Raw genomic sequence first — 16,772 nt, 5'->3', positions numbered from 1 at the left:
TTTACTGTAGTCACATTTTCCTGTTGAATTGATCCCTTAATTATTACCTAATGCCCTTCTTTGTATCTTTTAACAGTTTTTGTGTTGAAGTTTATTTTTTTTTTTTGATAGCAGGATTGCTACTCCTGCTCTTTTTTGCTTTCCATTAGCATGGAATATCTTTTTCCATGCTTTCACATTTAGTCTGTGTGTATTTTTGTTGGTGTGGCATGTTTCTTGCAGGCAGCAAATAAATGGACCTATTTATTTGATAGGCAGAGGGAGAGGGAGAGGAAGAGGGAGAGGGAGAGAGAGAGATATTGATTGATATCAGTCTATCATCCACTGGTTAACTCTCCAAATGGTCACAATGACTGCAGATGGCCAGGCTGATGCCAGGATCCCAGAATTCTATGTGCTTCTCCCATGTGGGTAGCAGAGAACTGTCGCTCCCCCTCTTCGTGGAGGAACGACACAGGACCCTGCGCTGTTCTTTCGTCTGCTCGGCCCTCCCCGGGTTTGCTGCTGGTTCTTCCCGGGTTGGCTACCGACCCTTCCACCTCCGTGGAAGGGCGGTTCCCCCTGCCACTTTCCCCACTTCCGCGGGGGAGTGGCACACCGCCGGCCGGCTCTCTCGGGGGCTGCACAGGTGTTCCTTCAGATAGATGTTCCTGGTGCATGTTGTCTCTCTCCTCCTTTATAGTCCTCTTCCACCAATCCCAACTCTGCTACCCACATGCTGAGCATGCTGCTCTCCTCCAATCAGGAGCAGCTCCTGCAGCTTGTCAAGTTAGTGAGAGGCAGCTGTGTAGAAGCTGTTTTTACTCCTCTCCCAGCACCATATTGTGGGAGAGCAGATGCATAGAATAAGTCTTAATTCCAGTAACAGTCTAGTCCGAGTTGCTCCCCACAGAGACCAAAGTGCCCATCTTCTACTACTTTCCTAGGTGCATTAGCAGGGAGATATATCAGGTGGAGAAGCTGGTTGCTACTCAAACCAACCATCATGAGATGTCAGCATCACAGGAAGCAGCTTAACTTGCAGCACCACAGTGCCAGCCCAGTTAATTTCATTTTTGAATGTGTTTTAATAGTATATTAATTCTACCCGTTTGTTCATTTCAAAGTTATGGTCTAACCTTTAGTCCTGTTCCTCGCAATATCTCACATGCTCCTATGGATACTTTTTCACATTACTTGGTGTGTTGTGAACTTCTATGATGGTGGCTAAAGGGCCGATGGATGGAGAAGAGGCTATGGATCTAAATGTTGGAAATGTCCTAAAGACCCTACTTTGAAGTTTCATGTGCAGAACTAATTATTTAGGTTAAAGATTTAATTTGGTTGCATTTGGTGGGGAAGGGCATTTGGTATAGATAATGGGAAGCCTCCTAAAACCATCCGAAAAGCTCCTACGTACTGCTCCTGTTTCATTTTAATTCTTACTCCCACCTTTCTAAATTACATCTCCATGATATATACAGACATATACACATACATATATATGTATATATTTACACACCCATTATGTATACATATGCATTACAAACATATATATACACATATAAAACATCATTTCGTTTAACATTATAAAATATCATTTTTTTATTCCTTCTAAAAAGTTTATTACTGACAGTGTATATGAGGGTTAATTCTTATGGTTTAAACTATTTTTTTTAATTAGATAAGCCGTTTGTGCAAACATTGGGAAAAAGTTTTTTTTGGAAAGTTTTTAAATGGCCAATAGGTTAGTTACTATAAAGATAACTATATTTTACAACAAAATTTCATTCTATGTACTAAGTGCATTTTACCTAAATAAAATATGAGCCATCACATGAAAAATTGCATGATTTTTTGTAATCACATAAGTCATAATTAAGACAAAAAATTAATTCTTTATTGAGACTTTGAATGGTGATTATATACATGAAACTTGCAATGTGCCAACATTTTTAAGGAGTAATGGAATGGTAGAATTCCATAGAATTGAATATATTTGTAAAGTAATATTTATGTGTGTAATGTCTTTCATTGAAGAGGGAAAAATAATCATATGACATTCACTGTAGTTCACATTTATTGCTTTAGTGGTTCCTCATTGAGTTAAATTTAGAGCTAAATTAGAAATTTTTTATATTAAAAATTTGCAAGTCACCTTGTGTCTTAATTTATGTACTCAATGGTCAGCATCAAGTGTGGAAAAACAGCACCATCAAAAGTACTTAAGAAAGTGGGGAGCCGGCGCAGCGGCTCACTAGGCTAATCCTCCGCCTAGCGGCGCCGGCACACCGGGTTCTAGTCCCGGTCGGGACACCGGATTCTGTCCCGGTTGCCCCTCTTCCAGGCCAGCTCTCTGCTGTGGCCCGGGAGTGCAGTGGAGGATGGCCCAAGTGCTTGGGCCCTGCACCCCATGGGAGACCAGGAAAAGCTCCTGGCTCCTGCCATCGGATCAGCGCGGTGCGCCGGCCACAGCACGCCGGCCGCGGTGACCATTGGAGGGTGAACCAACGGCAAAGGAAGACCTTTCTCTCTGTCTCTCTCTCTCACTGTCCACTCTGCCTGTCAAAAAAAAAAAAAAAAAAAAAAAAAAAAAAGAAAGAAAGAAAGAAAGAAAGTGGGGAGAAAATTAGGAAAAATAGAGACTGAGAACCTGTTCCTTCCACCCTTTTGCTGCTGAAATGAACTCTTAATTTGTTGCATTAGAGTATAGATAGGATCTTTTAAATGTAAATTACTATATAATGAAAACTTTTATAGGAAGTTAGATTGTTATGCTTCTGTTTGTAAACAGATTTATATTCCTAATACCATTTACAGGTTTCTACTGGGAACTGTGCTTTAGACAATTATAAAAATGTTGTCAAAGAGGGAAGGAGTGAGGGTGGTGGTCATGATGGTGAGAGAGAGAGAGAGAAAGAGAGAGAGAGAGAATGGACCAGGGGTGTTTTTACCTGGATAACAATGTAATTATTAGAATCCCTTTGATGTAAATATTTGAAACTCCAGAGTCTATTGAAATATTGCAACGTCCACAGGAAAGCTTGGGCGATAAATTATAGTTGATTTCAACTTTTGGCACAACAGCTGCTGTGTACCCAGAAGGCAGTTGCAGATAAGTCCTGGGAACAAGTTGCAGAATGCTTGCAGGAGCCCCAGGCTGGGCAAGAGAGTATCCTGCCTCCAGGTATCAGAGGTGATCCCTGATTGCTGCTTCTTGTCACAGACATACAGAGAAAATGGCTTGTGGCTATTGTTATGCATTCTTCAATTGTTGCCATGACGTCCAAAGGATCCAAAGGACCAGGGTCCTTCTTTACCTTTTAACTTCTCTCTCTCTCTCTCTCTCTTTTCCCTTTGGAGGAGGAGATTAAAGTCTAGAGCAAAAAAAAAAAAAAAAAAAAAAAAAATTACTTTTATGGTGAAAATTATAACGTGACCACAGAAGCCCAAGGAAAGGTGCAGTCTGATAAAGATCAAAGAAAACCTTAAGTTCAAACATCAGAATGATCATTGTTACAGTCTGCAATAATGAAAAAATCACGCATGAACCTAAAAACAATAACAAAGTCCAGTAAACGCTGTAGAAGGAAAAAAAATCTAATTTCCAGACTTAAAAATCCACACAAAAATCATTTGCATTCCTGTATTCTAATAATAAACTGTATAAAAAGGAAATTATAGAAATATTACCATTTACAATAGTATCAAAAAGAATAAATTATTTAGCAACTACCCAACTATGTAAATGTCCTACATATTGAAACTATAAAACACTGTTGAAAATAATTAAAGGAGACATAAATACATTAAAATATATTGCATGTTCATGGATTGGAAGATTTAATATTGTTATTACTACCCAAAATGATCATTAGAAAAAGAGTTACAGAGAGAGGTAGAGTGGGGCGGGGGTGGGTGGGGGGTAGAGAGAGATATCCCATCCACTGGTTCACTCCCCAGGTGACCACAATGGCGAGAACTGAGCCAAAGCCAGGAGCCAGGAGCGTATTCCAGATCTGCCACACCAGTGCAGGGTCCAAGGACTTAGGCCATCGTCCATTGCTTTCCCAGGACATAGCAAATAGCTGGATCAGAAATGGAGTAGCTGGGACTTGAACCAGCATCCATAAGGGATGCTGGTGCTGCAGGCTGGGCTTTAACCTGCTGTTCCACAGTGTTGGCCCCAGCAGACTAGTTTTAACAGACAAAAATACACCTTTAAGCAGATGTGACTGTCCTAAGTGGTTTACTAGGCATGCATTTTACAAACTGTGCCCTGCAGATGTCAGCCCATTCATATCCCTGTGCTTATGGACTTGTTTGGTGATCCACTGGGTATCAGAATTTCTTCTGATAGTTTTATGGAGTGGATCAATGAGGATAATGTCAAAGAATTTATATGTCGCATTCACCCAGTAAGAATTCAGGACTCTCAGAGCTCCACAGTGGGGCCCAGCTCATTCCTTGGCAACAGACTGAAGGCTTCAGGCAAACTTTAGCTGGTTAACACCATGATGAACAGGCTTATAATAGACTGCATGATTAGGAGCTGGGCACTTGCAGCCACCACAGTGCACCGGATCCTATAGATGATATAACCTTGTTTGGCCTTGTAGCCCAATCTGCGAGCCTTGTTGGGCCATTTGGGGCTGGGCACCCTGTGCAGCACGGAAAGCTGGCAGTACTGCCAGCAGCAGACCCTCAGGAGAAAGAGCGTCACATCCATCTTCTTCTTTCTCCATAGCTCCTGGATGTTCTTGTATGCACCCATCCTGGCTTACCTGAAGGCTGCCAACAGATGAAAAGGAAGGAGCCTTTCTCCCACAATCCCTTTTGGGCTCCTCTGCATATGCTTCTTATTTTGTTAAAATCACATTTGTCTTATTTTTTTAGAAAGCTTTTATTTAATGAATAAAAATTTCAAGCCGGTGCCGCGGCTCACTAGGCTAATCCTCCGCCTAGCGGCACCGGTACACCAGGTTCTAGTCCCGGTCGGGACACCGGATTCTGTCCTAGTTGCCGCTCTTCCAGGCCAGCTCTCTGCTGTGGCCAGGGAGTGCAGTGGAGGATGGCCCAAGTGCTTGGGCCCTGCACCCCATGGGAGACCAGGAGAAGTACCTGGCTTCTGCCATTGGATCAGCGCAGTGTGCCGGCCGCAGCGCGCCAGCGGCGGCGGCCATTGGAGGGTGAACCACAGCAAAGGAAGACCTTTCTCTCTGTCTCTCTCTCACTGTCCACTCTGCCTGTCAAAAAAAAAAAAAAAAAAACCAACATGAATAAAAATTTCATAGGTACAGCTTTAGGAATATGGCGGTTCTTCCCCCCATACCCGCCTTTCCACTCCTATTCCTGTTCCACCTCCTACTCCCTCTCACATCCCATTCTTCATTAAGATTCATTTTTAAATATCTTTATGTACAGAACACCAACTCTATACTAAGTAAAGATTTCATAAATTTTTACCCCCCCAACACATAAAGTAAATTTCTGTTTGAGAACAAGTTTTACAGTTAATTCTCATTAGTACAACTCTCATACAACAATTATCAAAGTACAATTTTGGAAGTGTTGCTCCCAAAATTAAGGCCAGAGGTCCTACGTGGGGAGCAAGTGCACAGTGACTCCTGCTGTTAACACTCTTATTTATGACATCGTTGATCACCCAAGGCTCTTGACATGAGCTGCCAAGGCTATGGAAACCTTTCGAGTTCACAAACTCCATTAGTATTTAAAATGGGCCATAAGTAAAGTGGAAGTTCTCTCCTCCCTTTGGAGAAAGATACATCCTTCTTTGATGGCCCCTTCTTTCCACTGGGGTCTCACTCACAGAGATCCTTCATGTAGAATTTTTTTTTTTTTTTTGCCACAATGTCTTGGCTTCCCACGCCTGAAATGCTCTCATAGGCTTTTTAGCCAGATCCAAATGCCTTAAGGGCTGATTCTGAGGTCAGAGTGCTGTTAGGGCATTTATCATTTTGTGAGTCTGCTGTGTGGACTGCTTCCCATGTTGGAACTTTCTCTCCTTTTTAATTCTATCTTTTGTTATTAGCAGACACTTGCTCTTATTTATGTGATACTCTGACACTTAATCCTATGTATATGATCAATTACACACTTAATATGATCACTTTAAAAAGTATGATAGCATTAGTACCACCCAGCTTAATGGGATTTGGAGTCCCATGGCAAGTTTTTAGCTTTATCTTTAGCTGTAAGTCTGCGGGAATGTGTGCCGAACTGTATAGCTCCTCCCTCTCTTTTTTCCACTCTTATTTTTTACTGGGATCTATTTTCAATTAACTTAATACACCTATGATTAATTCTATGTTAAGTAAAGAGTTCAACCAATGGTATTTAGTAAAGAAAAAATAATAGAAAAATAAAATAATAAACTTTTCCTTAACACTCAAGACAAGGGCTGTTCAAGTCATTGCTTCTCATAGTGTCAATTTCACTTCTACAGGTTTTCTTTTAGGTTCTGTGTTAGTTATCACAGATCAAGGAGAACATATAGTATTTGTCCCTTTGGGACTGGGTTATTTCACTAAGTATGATGTTTTCCAGATTCATCCATTTTGTTGCAAATGACTGGCCCATCAAAGGAAGAGTGAATAAAGAAATTATGTGTTTGTCTAGCTTTTTTTTTTTGCTTTTATTTTCTGAGCTTTTGGGGTATTATCTAAAAAATGTTGCCTATAAAAATGTCTTAGAATGTTTCTCCTATATTTTGCTTTAGTAGTTTGTGGTCTTACATTTAGATCTTTGATTCATTTTATTTTGATTTTTGTATACTACAAGAGATATAGTTCTTCTTTCAAACTTCTGCATATAAAGACCCAACTTTTCCAGCACCATCTGTTGAAGAAACCACCCTTTTATCCAGGGAGTATCTTTAGTACCTTTGTCAAAGGTAACTTAGTTATAGATGTGTGTGTTTGTTTCTTTGGTTTCAGTTCTCTTTCATTGCTGTATGTATCAGTTTTTCACTAGTATTGTGCTGTTTTATTTAAAATAACCCTTCAGTACTCTTGAAATCTAGTAGTATGGTGGCTTCTGTTGGAGAGATAGAGAAAAAGAGAGAGAAGTAGATGGGTAGAGGGTGGGAGGGGATGGAGAGAGAGAGAGGGAGAGTGTTGATGAGGATGTGGCATAATTGGAAGCCTGTTCACTGTTGGTAGAATGTAAAATGATAAAGCCAATGTGGAAAGCAGTATGATATTTCCTAAAAAATGAAAAATAAAAATATATCATTCAGCACATTATACTTCTGGGTGTTTACCCCCAAAATTGAACACAGGATGTGGAATAGATATGTATACACCCATGTTCATAGCAGTGTTGCTCCCAATAACTAAAACATGGCAATAAACCAAGTTTCCTCTGGCAAATGAGTGAAAGCCAAAGTGCTGTATACATGTGATGGAACACTTTTTGGCCTTTAACAGGAGAGATTTGGGGGGATATGCCACAACATTAGGTGGACCTTAAGACATTATGCTAAGTATAATAAGCCAGTAACAAAAAGGCAAATGTTGTCTGGAGTAGTAAAAATTAGAGTAACAAAAATTATAGATACAGAAAATAGAAAGGTCATTGTCAGAGTGAGGGAGGAATGGGAAGTTATTTTATGACAGATGTAAGGATTCAGTTTTAGAAGTTGAGAAGAATTTTGGAAATAGATGAAGGTGATTGCTATACCATGTTATGAATACCTTTAATATTACTGGATACTAACCATAAATCAGTTGATATGGTAAATTTTATATTGTGTGCATTTTAACACTATAAAAAGATTGGAATTAACAGATTTTCTTCTCCAGATGGTTAGAAACAGGACTTACTGAAAAGAATAAATAAACATTATAGTATGTACAACAAAAAGTACTAGTATATTTTATATCTTACTAATTCAAAGGTTGTCAAACATTGAAAGAGACAAATATCTGTTGCATTTTGGGAAATAGTCCCACCATTTTTATACTTTAATAAATTTAAATTAAATATATCAAATTAGAAAAACAATTAAAAATCCTATGCTAAAGTTAGACGGTTTGCCTAGGCTGCAGCTGACTTAGTAAGAAATATTCAGAGCTTGTTGTAGGAACAAACTTCTACCAGTTTAGATGTTACCTTTAAAGCAGCTTTCAATTGCCATTAATAATTTAAGATGCATTACTTTTTAATCATTTAATTTTATAGGCTTATTAATCAATAATACATATTTATATGAATGGCTTTTCAAAACTTGTTTTTTTTCTACCAATATAGCTATTAAAATAACAGTTTTCTCATAAGCTATGGATGAGATTTCATTTTTGCCCATTTATCATAAATCCTTTAGGTATTTAGAAATAATATATAATATTTTGTCAGGGAGGTAAAATGTAGTAAAATTTTGTAGCCTTCATTTTGTGCTTTCATAACTCATCCTTGCTAAACTAACTATCAAAATGCATAATTCCTTCTGGATAGCATTTATTAGTATACTGTGGCATGTACTTTGGCAGGTGCTATTTTACAGCATGAGTTATTTTCAAACCTTATCTTTATTAGAATTAGAATTCTAGATCTCAACTATTACCTGTACAAAAATGGACCCATTACTTCGCTTCAATGTCTTCATCTATGTCAACTAGGATGAATATTATGCTCATTGATGAGTTTTTGCCAGGATTCAATGAAATAATGTGTCAATGAAATAATGTATCAAACACAATGCCTGTGAAAGAATTTATACTCATATAATAATAATGCTTCTGTAGGAAGGGTTATTTACCCAGAGAGGATAAATGATCTTTAATTCTCCTTGGTTTAAATGTATTAATTCACTGAATGGAAGTTTTCTGGGTCCATTACTTTTTTTAAAAAATATTTATTTATTTTGAAAAAGTTACATAAAGTTAGTGACAGAGAGATCTTCCATCCTCTAGTTCTCTCCCCAGATGGTTGCCATGGCCAGGCTGGCCCAGGCCAAAACCAGGAGTCTGGTGCTTCATCCAAGTCTGCAACATGGGTGCAGGGTGCCCAGACATTTGGGGCATCCTTTGCTGCTTCCCAGGGTCACCACAGGGAGCTGTGGATCCATTACTTTTGTAACCACTGAAGTCACTTCATTATGTGGTCCCATGAATGATTTGGTGGTGACATTATTTGATTGTAGCTAAACTTTCTCTAATTCATATTATATATATGAAGAGAAATATGGAGCTAGAGAGTTATGGTGGTTAATTCTGATTTTCTAATATTTGTATGCCCCCTATTATGTCATGAAAATAAAAACTGTACACAACTCTCAACTTCTTTAGGTAATACTATTCTATATTTTGATTCATTTAATGAAAAAAATTTACTTTTTTAATGACATTGGAACAATACAATGTTTAAAATTTTGAGGTCAATTTTTTTTTACTTTTTTTTTAACTCTTATTTAATGAATATAAATTTCCAAAGTACGGCTTATGGATTACAATGGCTTCCCCCCCATAACGTGCCTCCCACCCGCAACCCTCCCCTTTCCCACTCCCTCTCCCCTTCCAATCACATCAAGATTCATTTTCAATTCTCTTTATATACAGAAGATCAGTTTAGCATACATTAAGTAAAGATTTCAACAGTTTGCTCCCACACAGAAACATAAAGTGAAAAATAATAGATGATTTTTTAAATAATGATGAAATCAGATCAGACCTATTGTCATGTTTAATCCCAGTGAGAGTCAAGTTGGGAATTGATAATTTCTTCTTCTTTTTTTTTTTTTAACAGAAGATCCGTTTAGTATACATTAAGTAAAGCTTTCAACAGTTTGCACCCCCATAGAAACACAAAGTGAAATATAATGTTTGAGTACTTGTTATAGCATTAAGTCTCAATGTACAGCACATTAAGGACAGAGATCCTACATGAGGAGTAAGTGCACAGTGACTCCTGTTGTTGACTTTACAAATTGACACTCCTGTTTATGGCATCAGTAATCTCCCTATGCTCCAGTCATGAGTTTCCAAGGCTATGGAAGCCCCTTGAGTTCTCCGACTCTTGTCTTGTTTAGACACGGTCATAGTCAAAGTGGAGGTTCTCTCCTCCCTTCAGAGAAAGGTACCTCCTTCTTTGAAGACCTGTTCTTTCCACGGGGATCTCACTCACAGAGATCTTTCATTTAGGTGGTTGGGTTTTTTTTTTGTCTTTTTTTGTTGTTGTTGTTGTTGGTTTTTTTTTTTTTTTTTTTTTTTTTTTTTTTTTTTTTTTTTTTTTTTTGCCAGAGTGTCTTGGCTTTCCATGCCTGAAATACTCTCATGGGCTTTTCAGCCAGATCTGAATGCCTTTAGGGCTGATTCTGAGGCCAGAGTGCTGTTTAGGACATCCGCCATTCTATGAGTCTGCTGAGTATCTCACTTCCCATGTTGGATCACTCTCCCCTTTATTTATTCTATCAGTTAGTATTAGCAAGTACTAGACTTGTTTATGTGCTCCCTTTGACACTTAGTCCTTTCATTATGATCAATTGTGAACTGAAATTGATCCCTTGGACTAGTGAGATGGCATTGGTATATGCCACCTTGATGGGATTGAATTGGAGTCCCCTGGTATGTTTCTAACTCTACCATTTGAGGCAAGTCAGCTTGAGCGAACTCAGCATAATTCCCTTAAGGTTCATATGAGCTATTATGTGGATCAACAGTTTTTGTTGTGTTTTGTTTTTAAATTGTTCAGTAGTTGTTATTTCTTTTTAAAGTATTTGGTCGAATTGACCATTTTGGACTTGGATTAATTTGGGGGTAGTATTTTAATCACAGATTTAAATTTTTAATGGTTATAGATCTACTCAAGTTATTTTATTTTACTTGCATATTTATTTACTTTTGGTTATTTGAAAGCGATCTCCTGACCTTTGTCATTCTTTGGTGAGTGAACCAGTGAATGGAAGAACTCTGCCTCTCTCTCTCCACTTTCCTCTTCAAATAAATAAATAAGGAGAGGACTCGTGTGTGTGTGTGTGTGTGTGTGTGTGTGTGTGTATTTAAAAAGCAGAGGTAAGAGTTGATCCTCGGCTCTCTATGGGTTGTGGACTTCACAAGTGTCAACCTGATGTACCAAAATGCCCACCCCCAGGGGCAGGCACTGTAATATAGCAGGTAAAGTCACCATGTGTGAAGCCAGCATCCCATAGGGTGCTTGTTCGAGTCCTGGCTGCTCCACTTCCAATCCAGCTCCCAGCTAAGATGTATTGGATGACAACAGAAGATGGCCTAGGTCCTTGTGCTCCTGCCATGCACTTGGGAGACCCAGAAGAAGATCCTGGCTCCTGACTTCCAACCACCCCAGCTCCAGCTGTTGTGGCCATTCAGGCAGTGAATGAGTGGAAGAGCTCTCTCTGTCTCTCTCTCTCTCTCTTTCTCTCTTACTTTCTCTAACTCTTCCTTTCAAATAAATAAATACATCTTTAAAATTAAAAAGAAGCCCACCTCAAGTAGCTTGTAGTTTTTGGAGGAATTGTTCCATCGTTAAATTTATGAGCATAAAGTTATTTGTAATGTTCTCTTATTAGCCTTTTAATGACTGCAGGATATGCAGTGATATATTTTGTTCTGAATATTTGTAATTTATGATTGCTCTCATTTTAAATATTTTCTAGGTAGAGATTTTTAAAAATTTAACTAAAATATTTATATTGTTTTCATTTTATTTGAGAGGCAGAGAGACAGAGAGAGAGAGAGAGGTGTTGCATCTCTGTTCACTCCCCAAATGTTCACAACAGCCATTGCTGGAAAAGACTGAAACCAGGAACCGGGAACTCACTTTGGGTCTCCCACATGGATGGCGGAGATCCAATTATTTGAGCCATCATTCTCTGCCTTCTCAGGGTGTGCACTGGTGGGAAGGTAGATTGAAATTGGAGACAGGATTTGAAGCCGGGGCTCAAATACCCCATATCTGAAATATGGTAACTTAACTGGCATATTGACTGTTGTGAGAAACTCTCACCTCAAGATATGTACTGATTTTTTTAAGATAACTAATTTATTATTTTATAAATTTTTATATGATTTTTTTCCCATTTTCAGTCCTATTGGTTTCTGTTTATTTTCTTTCTTCTGGTTGTGGGTTATTTTGGCCTTCATTTTCTGTTTTCTTTAAATAATAAGTTAGATCATAGATTTAATAGTTTTTCTATTTTCTAATGTGTGACTATATTCTAAAGTTTCCATGTCAGCATTGCTTTAGTTGAATTATTTTATAGTACATTGTATTATTGTTTTCATTCAGGTCTAGGAATTTTTATTTTCTTTGAGTCTCTTCTTTGACTCATGGATTATTTAGAAGTGTGATGTTCAATTTCTGTGTGTTGAGAGATTCTTCTGTTTTATTTGTAATTTGATTCCAAAGTGCTCAGAAAATGCATTGCCTTTTGTTGCTACAGTGGGTTTCAGGCTAAATCATCTTCTTCTGTCAGTTGGTGGATGGTAAAGTATCCTGCCCCGTGCTATTCCTTCAGTGCTGGTAGATTCTACCAGTTTGCCTTGGTATTTCCTCCTGTCAGAGTTCCTCTTATGTTGTCTCTTGTATCATTTCCAGGGCTTATAGTTGTACTTAGCAGAGAAAAGCAGGAGGAGAAACAAGTCTACTCCATCTTGTCTGTACACAATAAATCTTCATAAAGTTTTACTTTCCAATTAAAATGTTTAATTACATTGAAATTAGGTTTTTAATGTGGAATGTTTTAGGAATCCAGTTTTATTTTCTTTCATTCAGATAATTGCTTGTCCTAGTGCCAGTTATTATGTAGTTCTTGTTTTTCCAACTTGTTTTCAGTACTAGCTTTGTGATTTTAGTTTCTTTGTATATATGAGTTTACTTCTATAATTTGTTTTTATTTTTATTTTTTTTTTTACAGGCAGAATTAGTCAGTAAGAGAGAGAGACAGAGAGAGTGTTATAGACAGTGAGAGAGAGACAGAGAGAAAGGTCTTCCTTCTATTGGTTCACTCCCCAAATGTCTGCCACGGCTGGTGCTGCGCCAATCTGAAGCCAGGAGCCAGGTGCTTCCTCCCAGTCTCCCATTTGGGTACAGGGGCCCAAGCACTTGGGCCGTCCTCCATTGCCCTCCCAGGTCACAGCAGAGAGCTGGACTGGAAGAGGAGCAACCAGGACTAGTACCTGGCACCCTAACCGGGATAGAACCCAAGGTGCTGGCACCGCAGGCAGAGAATTAGCCAAGTGAGCTATGGCGCCGGCCCTATAATTTATTTTTTATTACATTGATGAGTTTGCTTTTTCCTGTGGCAGTATAAACCTTTTGATTATTATAGTTTTTAATAAGTTTGTATATATTAAAGGCAATTCTGTCTACCTTATTATTCAGAAGCATTTTGGCTATTCTCTTATTATTTTTCCCTATAAGTTTTAAATTCAGATTTACTAAATTCATAAGAAATTTTTTCTTATGACTTATATTGTAATATTTTTAGTTTTTAAATCCATGTAGATATTCTGGCATCTTTCTGCATTCTTTCTAAGTAAGAATTAACATAGCTTGTCTCATTTTTTTTTTTACTCTTTTAATTTAAGATATACAAACTTTATGCATTTCATACGTACAAATTTGGGAACCTAGTGATCTGCCCCCAGTCCCTCCCACCATCATTCCCACCCTTCTTCCCCTTCTCTCTCCTATTCCCATTCTTATTCTCAATACATTTTTTTAAATGTCTTTCAATAACATTTTTATAATTTCCTCCCATGCTGTATAGGTTGTATAACTTTGCTATTTCAAATGAAATCTTTACAAATAAATAATTTGTTCCTTTGTTGGCTTTGAGGCCTCCTTGACCAGAAATCAAGAGGGAGCTTATAAGCTCAGTGCAAGACCTGCCCTCTGTCCAAATCCACACCTCCACCTGCAGGAGCAGAGAGAGAAATCTTACACGTGGAATAAGACCACAGCTCTGTGGGACACCATCGGCAGAAGACAGCTGAGGTCAGGAACACTCTACCTGAGGCCGCCTACCTACAGGACATCTTCCTTCTGTCAGCAAGAGCCTCCTGGGAGATTCTGAGCAACATGTTTCCAGATCGTCCTCCTCCAATCTTCTCTTCAAGCATGTGCGATAGAGGTGCCTCTCAGAAATATTTACTGCTTCTGCTCATTTTCAGGAAGGACACTCCTTTGCTGTTGATTGACACAGAGCTTGACCATAGAACCTGTTTTGTCCATTGTTTGCACTTGAGCTTTCCTCCTCCTGGGTTGTCTTCCCTCAGATATATGTATGGCCCATTCTTTCACTTTAACATGGACTCGGATGCCCCCTTTCCAGAGAGATCGACACCTGCCCAGTCTGAAGTTTAATGCTGCCTCTTGTTCTCTCACATATGCTGAGCCTTGTTTCTGCTGTTTTCATTTATTATTTTTGCTTTACACATCTTCTGTCTTTAACTTATTAATGGATGTAGTGTGTCTCTTCTCGCTAGAATGTAAGCTCCATGAGAACTCTATTTTTATTTTTTATTCATCGCTCTAATCCTTGTGTCTCTGGTTCTTGCTGTTGTATGGATAAGCATACTGTCAGTTGGTCTGCCATACTGTGTCCATGCTGAAGTCCCTATTCCTATAGTTTGTAGGTTTTCTGGTATTTTCTTTATAAAAAGTGGTATCATCTCTGTTTTTACTTTCCTTTTACAATCCTGGAAATTTTTACTTGTATTTCTTATTTTTGTGTGATGTCTAGGATCCCAAATATAGTACAATAGAAGTAAGTAGAGTAGGCATACTTGTCCTGCTCATGATTTTAGTAGGAGTGCTTTTGATATTTCAACATATGAATAATATTTGTCATCTTTGGTACATATTCTTCCTCAAATTAAAGAAAATTCTTTCCTTCTATATTTGCTATGTTTGCTTGTGTTTATTCATGAGTCAGTGTTAATTTTTTCATTATAAATGAATGTTAATTTTTAATCATACTTAATGTTTTATCATGAAAGAATATTGAATCTGAAATGATTTTCTCCATTGATATTTTAATGTCATAGGTGACTTTAAAGGTTTTCTAATGTAAGTGTTCTCTTCCATTAAGTATAGAACTAACTTACTTGTCATATGTTATTTGATTTATATATCATTGGATATAATTCACTTATTTTCTAAGATGTTTGCTTCTACTTTATGAATAAATTTGTCTTATATATCCTGTTTTAGTCACTGTCTTTTTATGTCATTGAATGAATTGGGGGAATATTCCCTCTATTCCTATTCTTTGGAAGAATTTTAACAATGAATGATTAGTTCCTTGAATTTCTCATAGAAGTCATATGTAAAAATAATTAGAACTGTTACATATTTTTAAAGTCTTATTTATTTATTTGAAAGAATGATTGTGAGAGATGGAGAGAGAGAGAGAGGGAAGGTGACAGGGAGAGAGAGATATATCAATCTTCCCTTTGCTGGTTCACTCCCCAGATGGCTGCAATGGCTGGAGCTGGGCGTCTTCAGCTAGGAACCAGCAGCTTCTTCCAGGTCTCTCATGAGGCCGCAGGGGTCCAAGCACTTAGACTATAGTCTGCTGCTTGCCCAGGTGCATTAGCAAGAGCTGGATCTGAAATGGAGCAGCCAGGACACAAACTGCCACTCATTAGGGATGCTGGTGTGGCAGGTTGCAGATTAAAAAGCTATACTATACTGCTGTCCCTGAACTGTCACATATTTCTGTGAAGATTTTAAATGGTGATTCAGTTGTATTGTTAATATAATAGAATCATAGAGGCTTTTTCATTTTGAATCTATTTTCAGAGGTTATAAAGTAAATGTTTACATTAATATGACCATTTTGCATGAATTTTAAATTTACCAGGTTTCACAATAAAATTTTTTAAAAAGTGGGTATAAAAAGAACATTCATCAGCACACTAAAGGCAATAAATGACAAACCCACAGCCAGCAGCATATTGAATGGGGGAAAAACTGGAAGCATTTCCACTAAGGTTCAGAAGCAAAAGTGTCCACTCTCACTATTGCTATTCATTGTAGTTCTGGAATTGTTGGATAAGCCATTAGACAAGAAAAAGAAACCAAAGGGATACAAATTGGAAAGAAGGAAGTCAAAGTATTCCTGTTTGCAGATGACATGATCTTATATATAAGGTAACTAAAGGACTCCAGTAAGAGACGACTGGAACTCATAAGGGAATTCAGCAAAGTGGCAGGATATAAAATTAACACAAAAACACATTAACACTCATATACACTAGCAGTGCCAGGGCTGAGAAACAACTTGCAATATCAGTCCCATTCACAATAGCCACAAAAAATTTTAAATACCTTGGGATAAATTTAACCAAAGTTGTGGAAGATCTCGATAATAAAAATTACAAAACATAAAAGTAAAGGAGGAAGACACAAAACAGTGGCAGAATCTTCCATATTCTTGGATTGGAAGAATTACTATATTCAAAATGGACAAACTACCCAAATCAATTTACAGATTCAATGTAATCCCAATCAGAATACCATCCACATTGTTCTCAGACCTAGAACAAACATATGCTGAATTTGTATGGAAACAAAAGAGACACGAAATAGCTAAAGCAATCTTAAACAACAACAAAAAAATTCAGAGGCATCATAATACCAGATTTCCAGACACACTACAGGGCAGTTATAATCAGAACATCCTGAAAGTGGCACAAAAGTAAACATGTAGACCCTTGGAACAGAATAGAAAACTGAAGAGTTAATACATGCATCTACAACCAACTAATGTTTGACAATGAGTTAAAATCACTCCCTGGAAAAAGGACAGA

At 37.8% G+C, this 16,772-nt stretch overlaps 1 protein-coding gene across 16 annotated transcripts in view; it reads left to right on the top strand.

The window, feature by feature from the left end:
- SPAG16 (sperm associated antigen 16) overlaps positions 1 to 16,772 on the top strand; it is a 1,190,570-nt gene that overhangs the window by 107,586 nt on the left and 1,066,212 nt on the right. The window contains exon 10 of one of the 16 annotated variants that reach the window (XM_051849135.2): positions 13,796 to 15,160. The exons of 12 other annotated variants lie outside the window; for them this stretch is intronic. In XM_051849135.2, the coding sequence (XP_051705095.1) occupies positions 13,796 to 14,032 (237 nt within the window). In that variant the 3' untranslated portion in view covers positions 14,033 to 15,160. Of the gene's footprint in view, positions 1 to 4,726; positions 4,913 to 13,795; positions 15,161 to 16,772 lie in introns of those variants that run through there. 3 more of the 16 variants (XM_070070229.1, XM_051849138.2, XM_070070227.1) reach the window with 3 other exon arrangements.

Source organism: Oryctolagus cuniculus, chromosome 3 (genome assembly GCF_964237555.1).
Source record: "Oryctolagus cuniculus chromosome 3, mOryCun1.1, whole genome shotgun sequence".
NCBI classification, from domain to species: domain Eukaryota; kingdom Metazoa; phylum Chordata; class Mammalia; order Lagomorpha; family Leporidae; genus Oryctolagus; species Oryctolagus cuniculus.
Note: the sequence above shows the minus strand (reverse complement) of the source record. Positions and strands in the feature narration are given on the sequence as shown.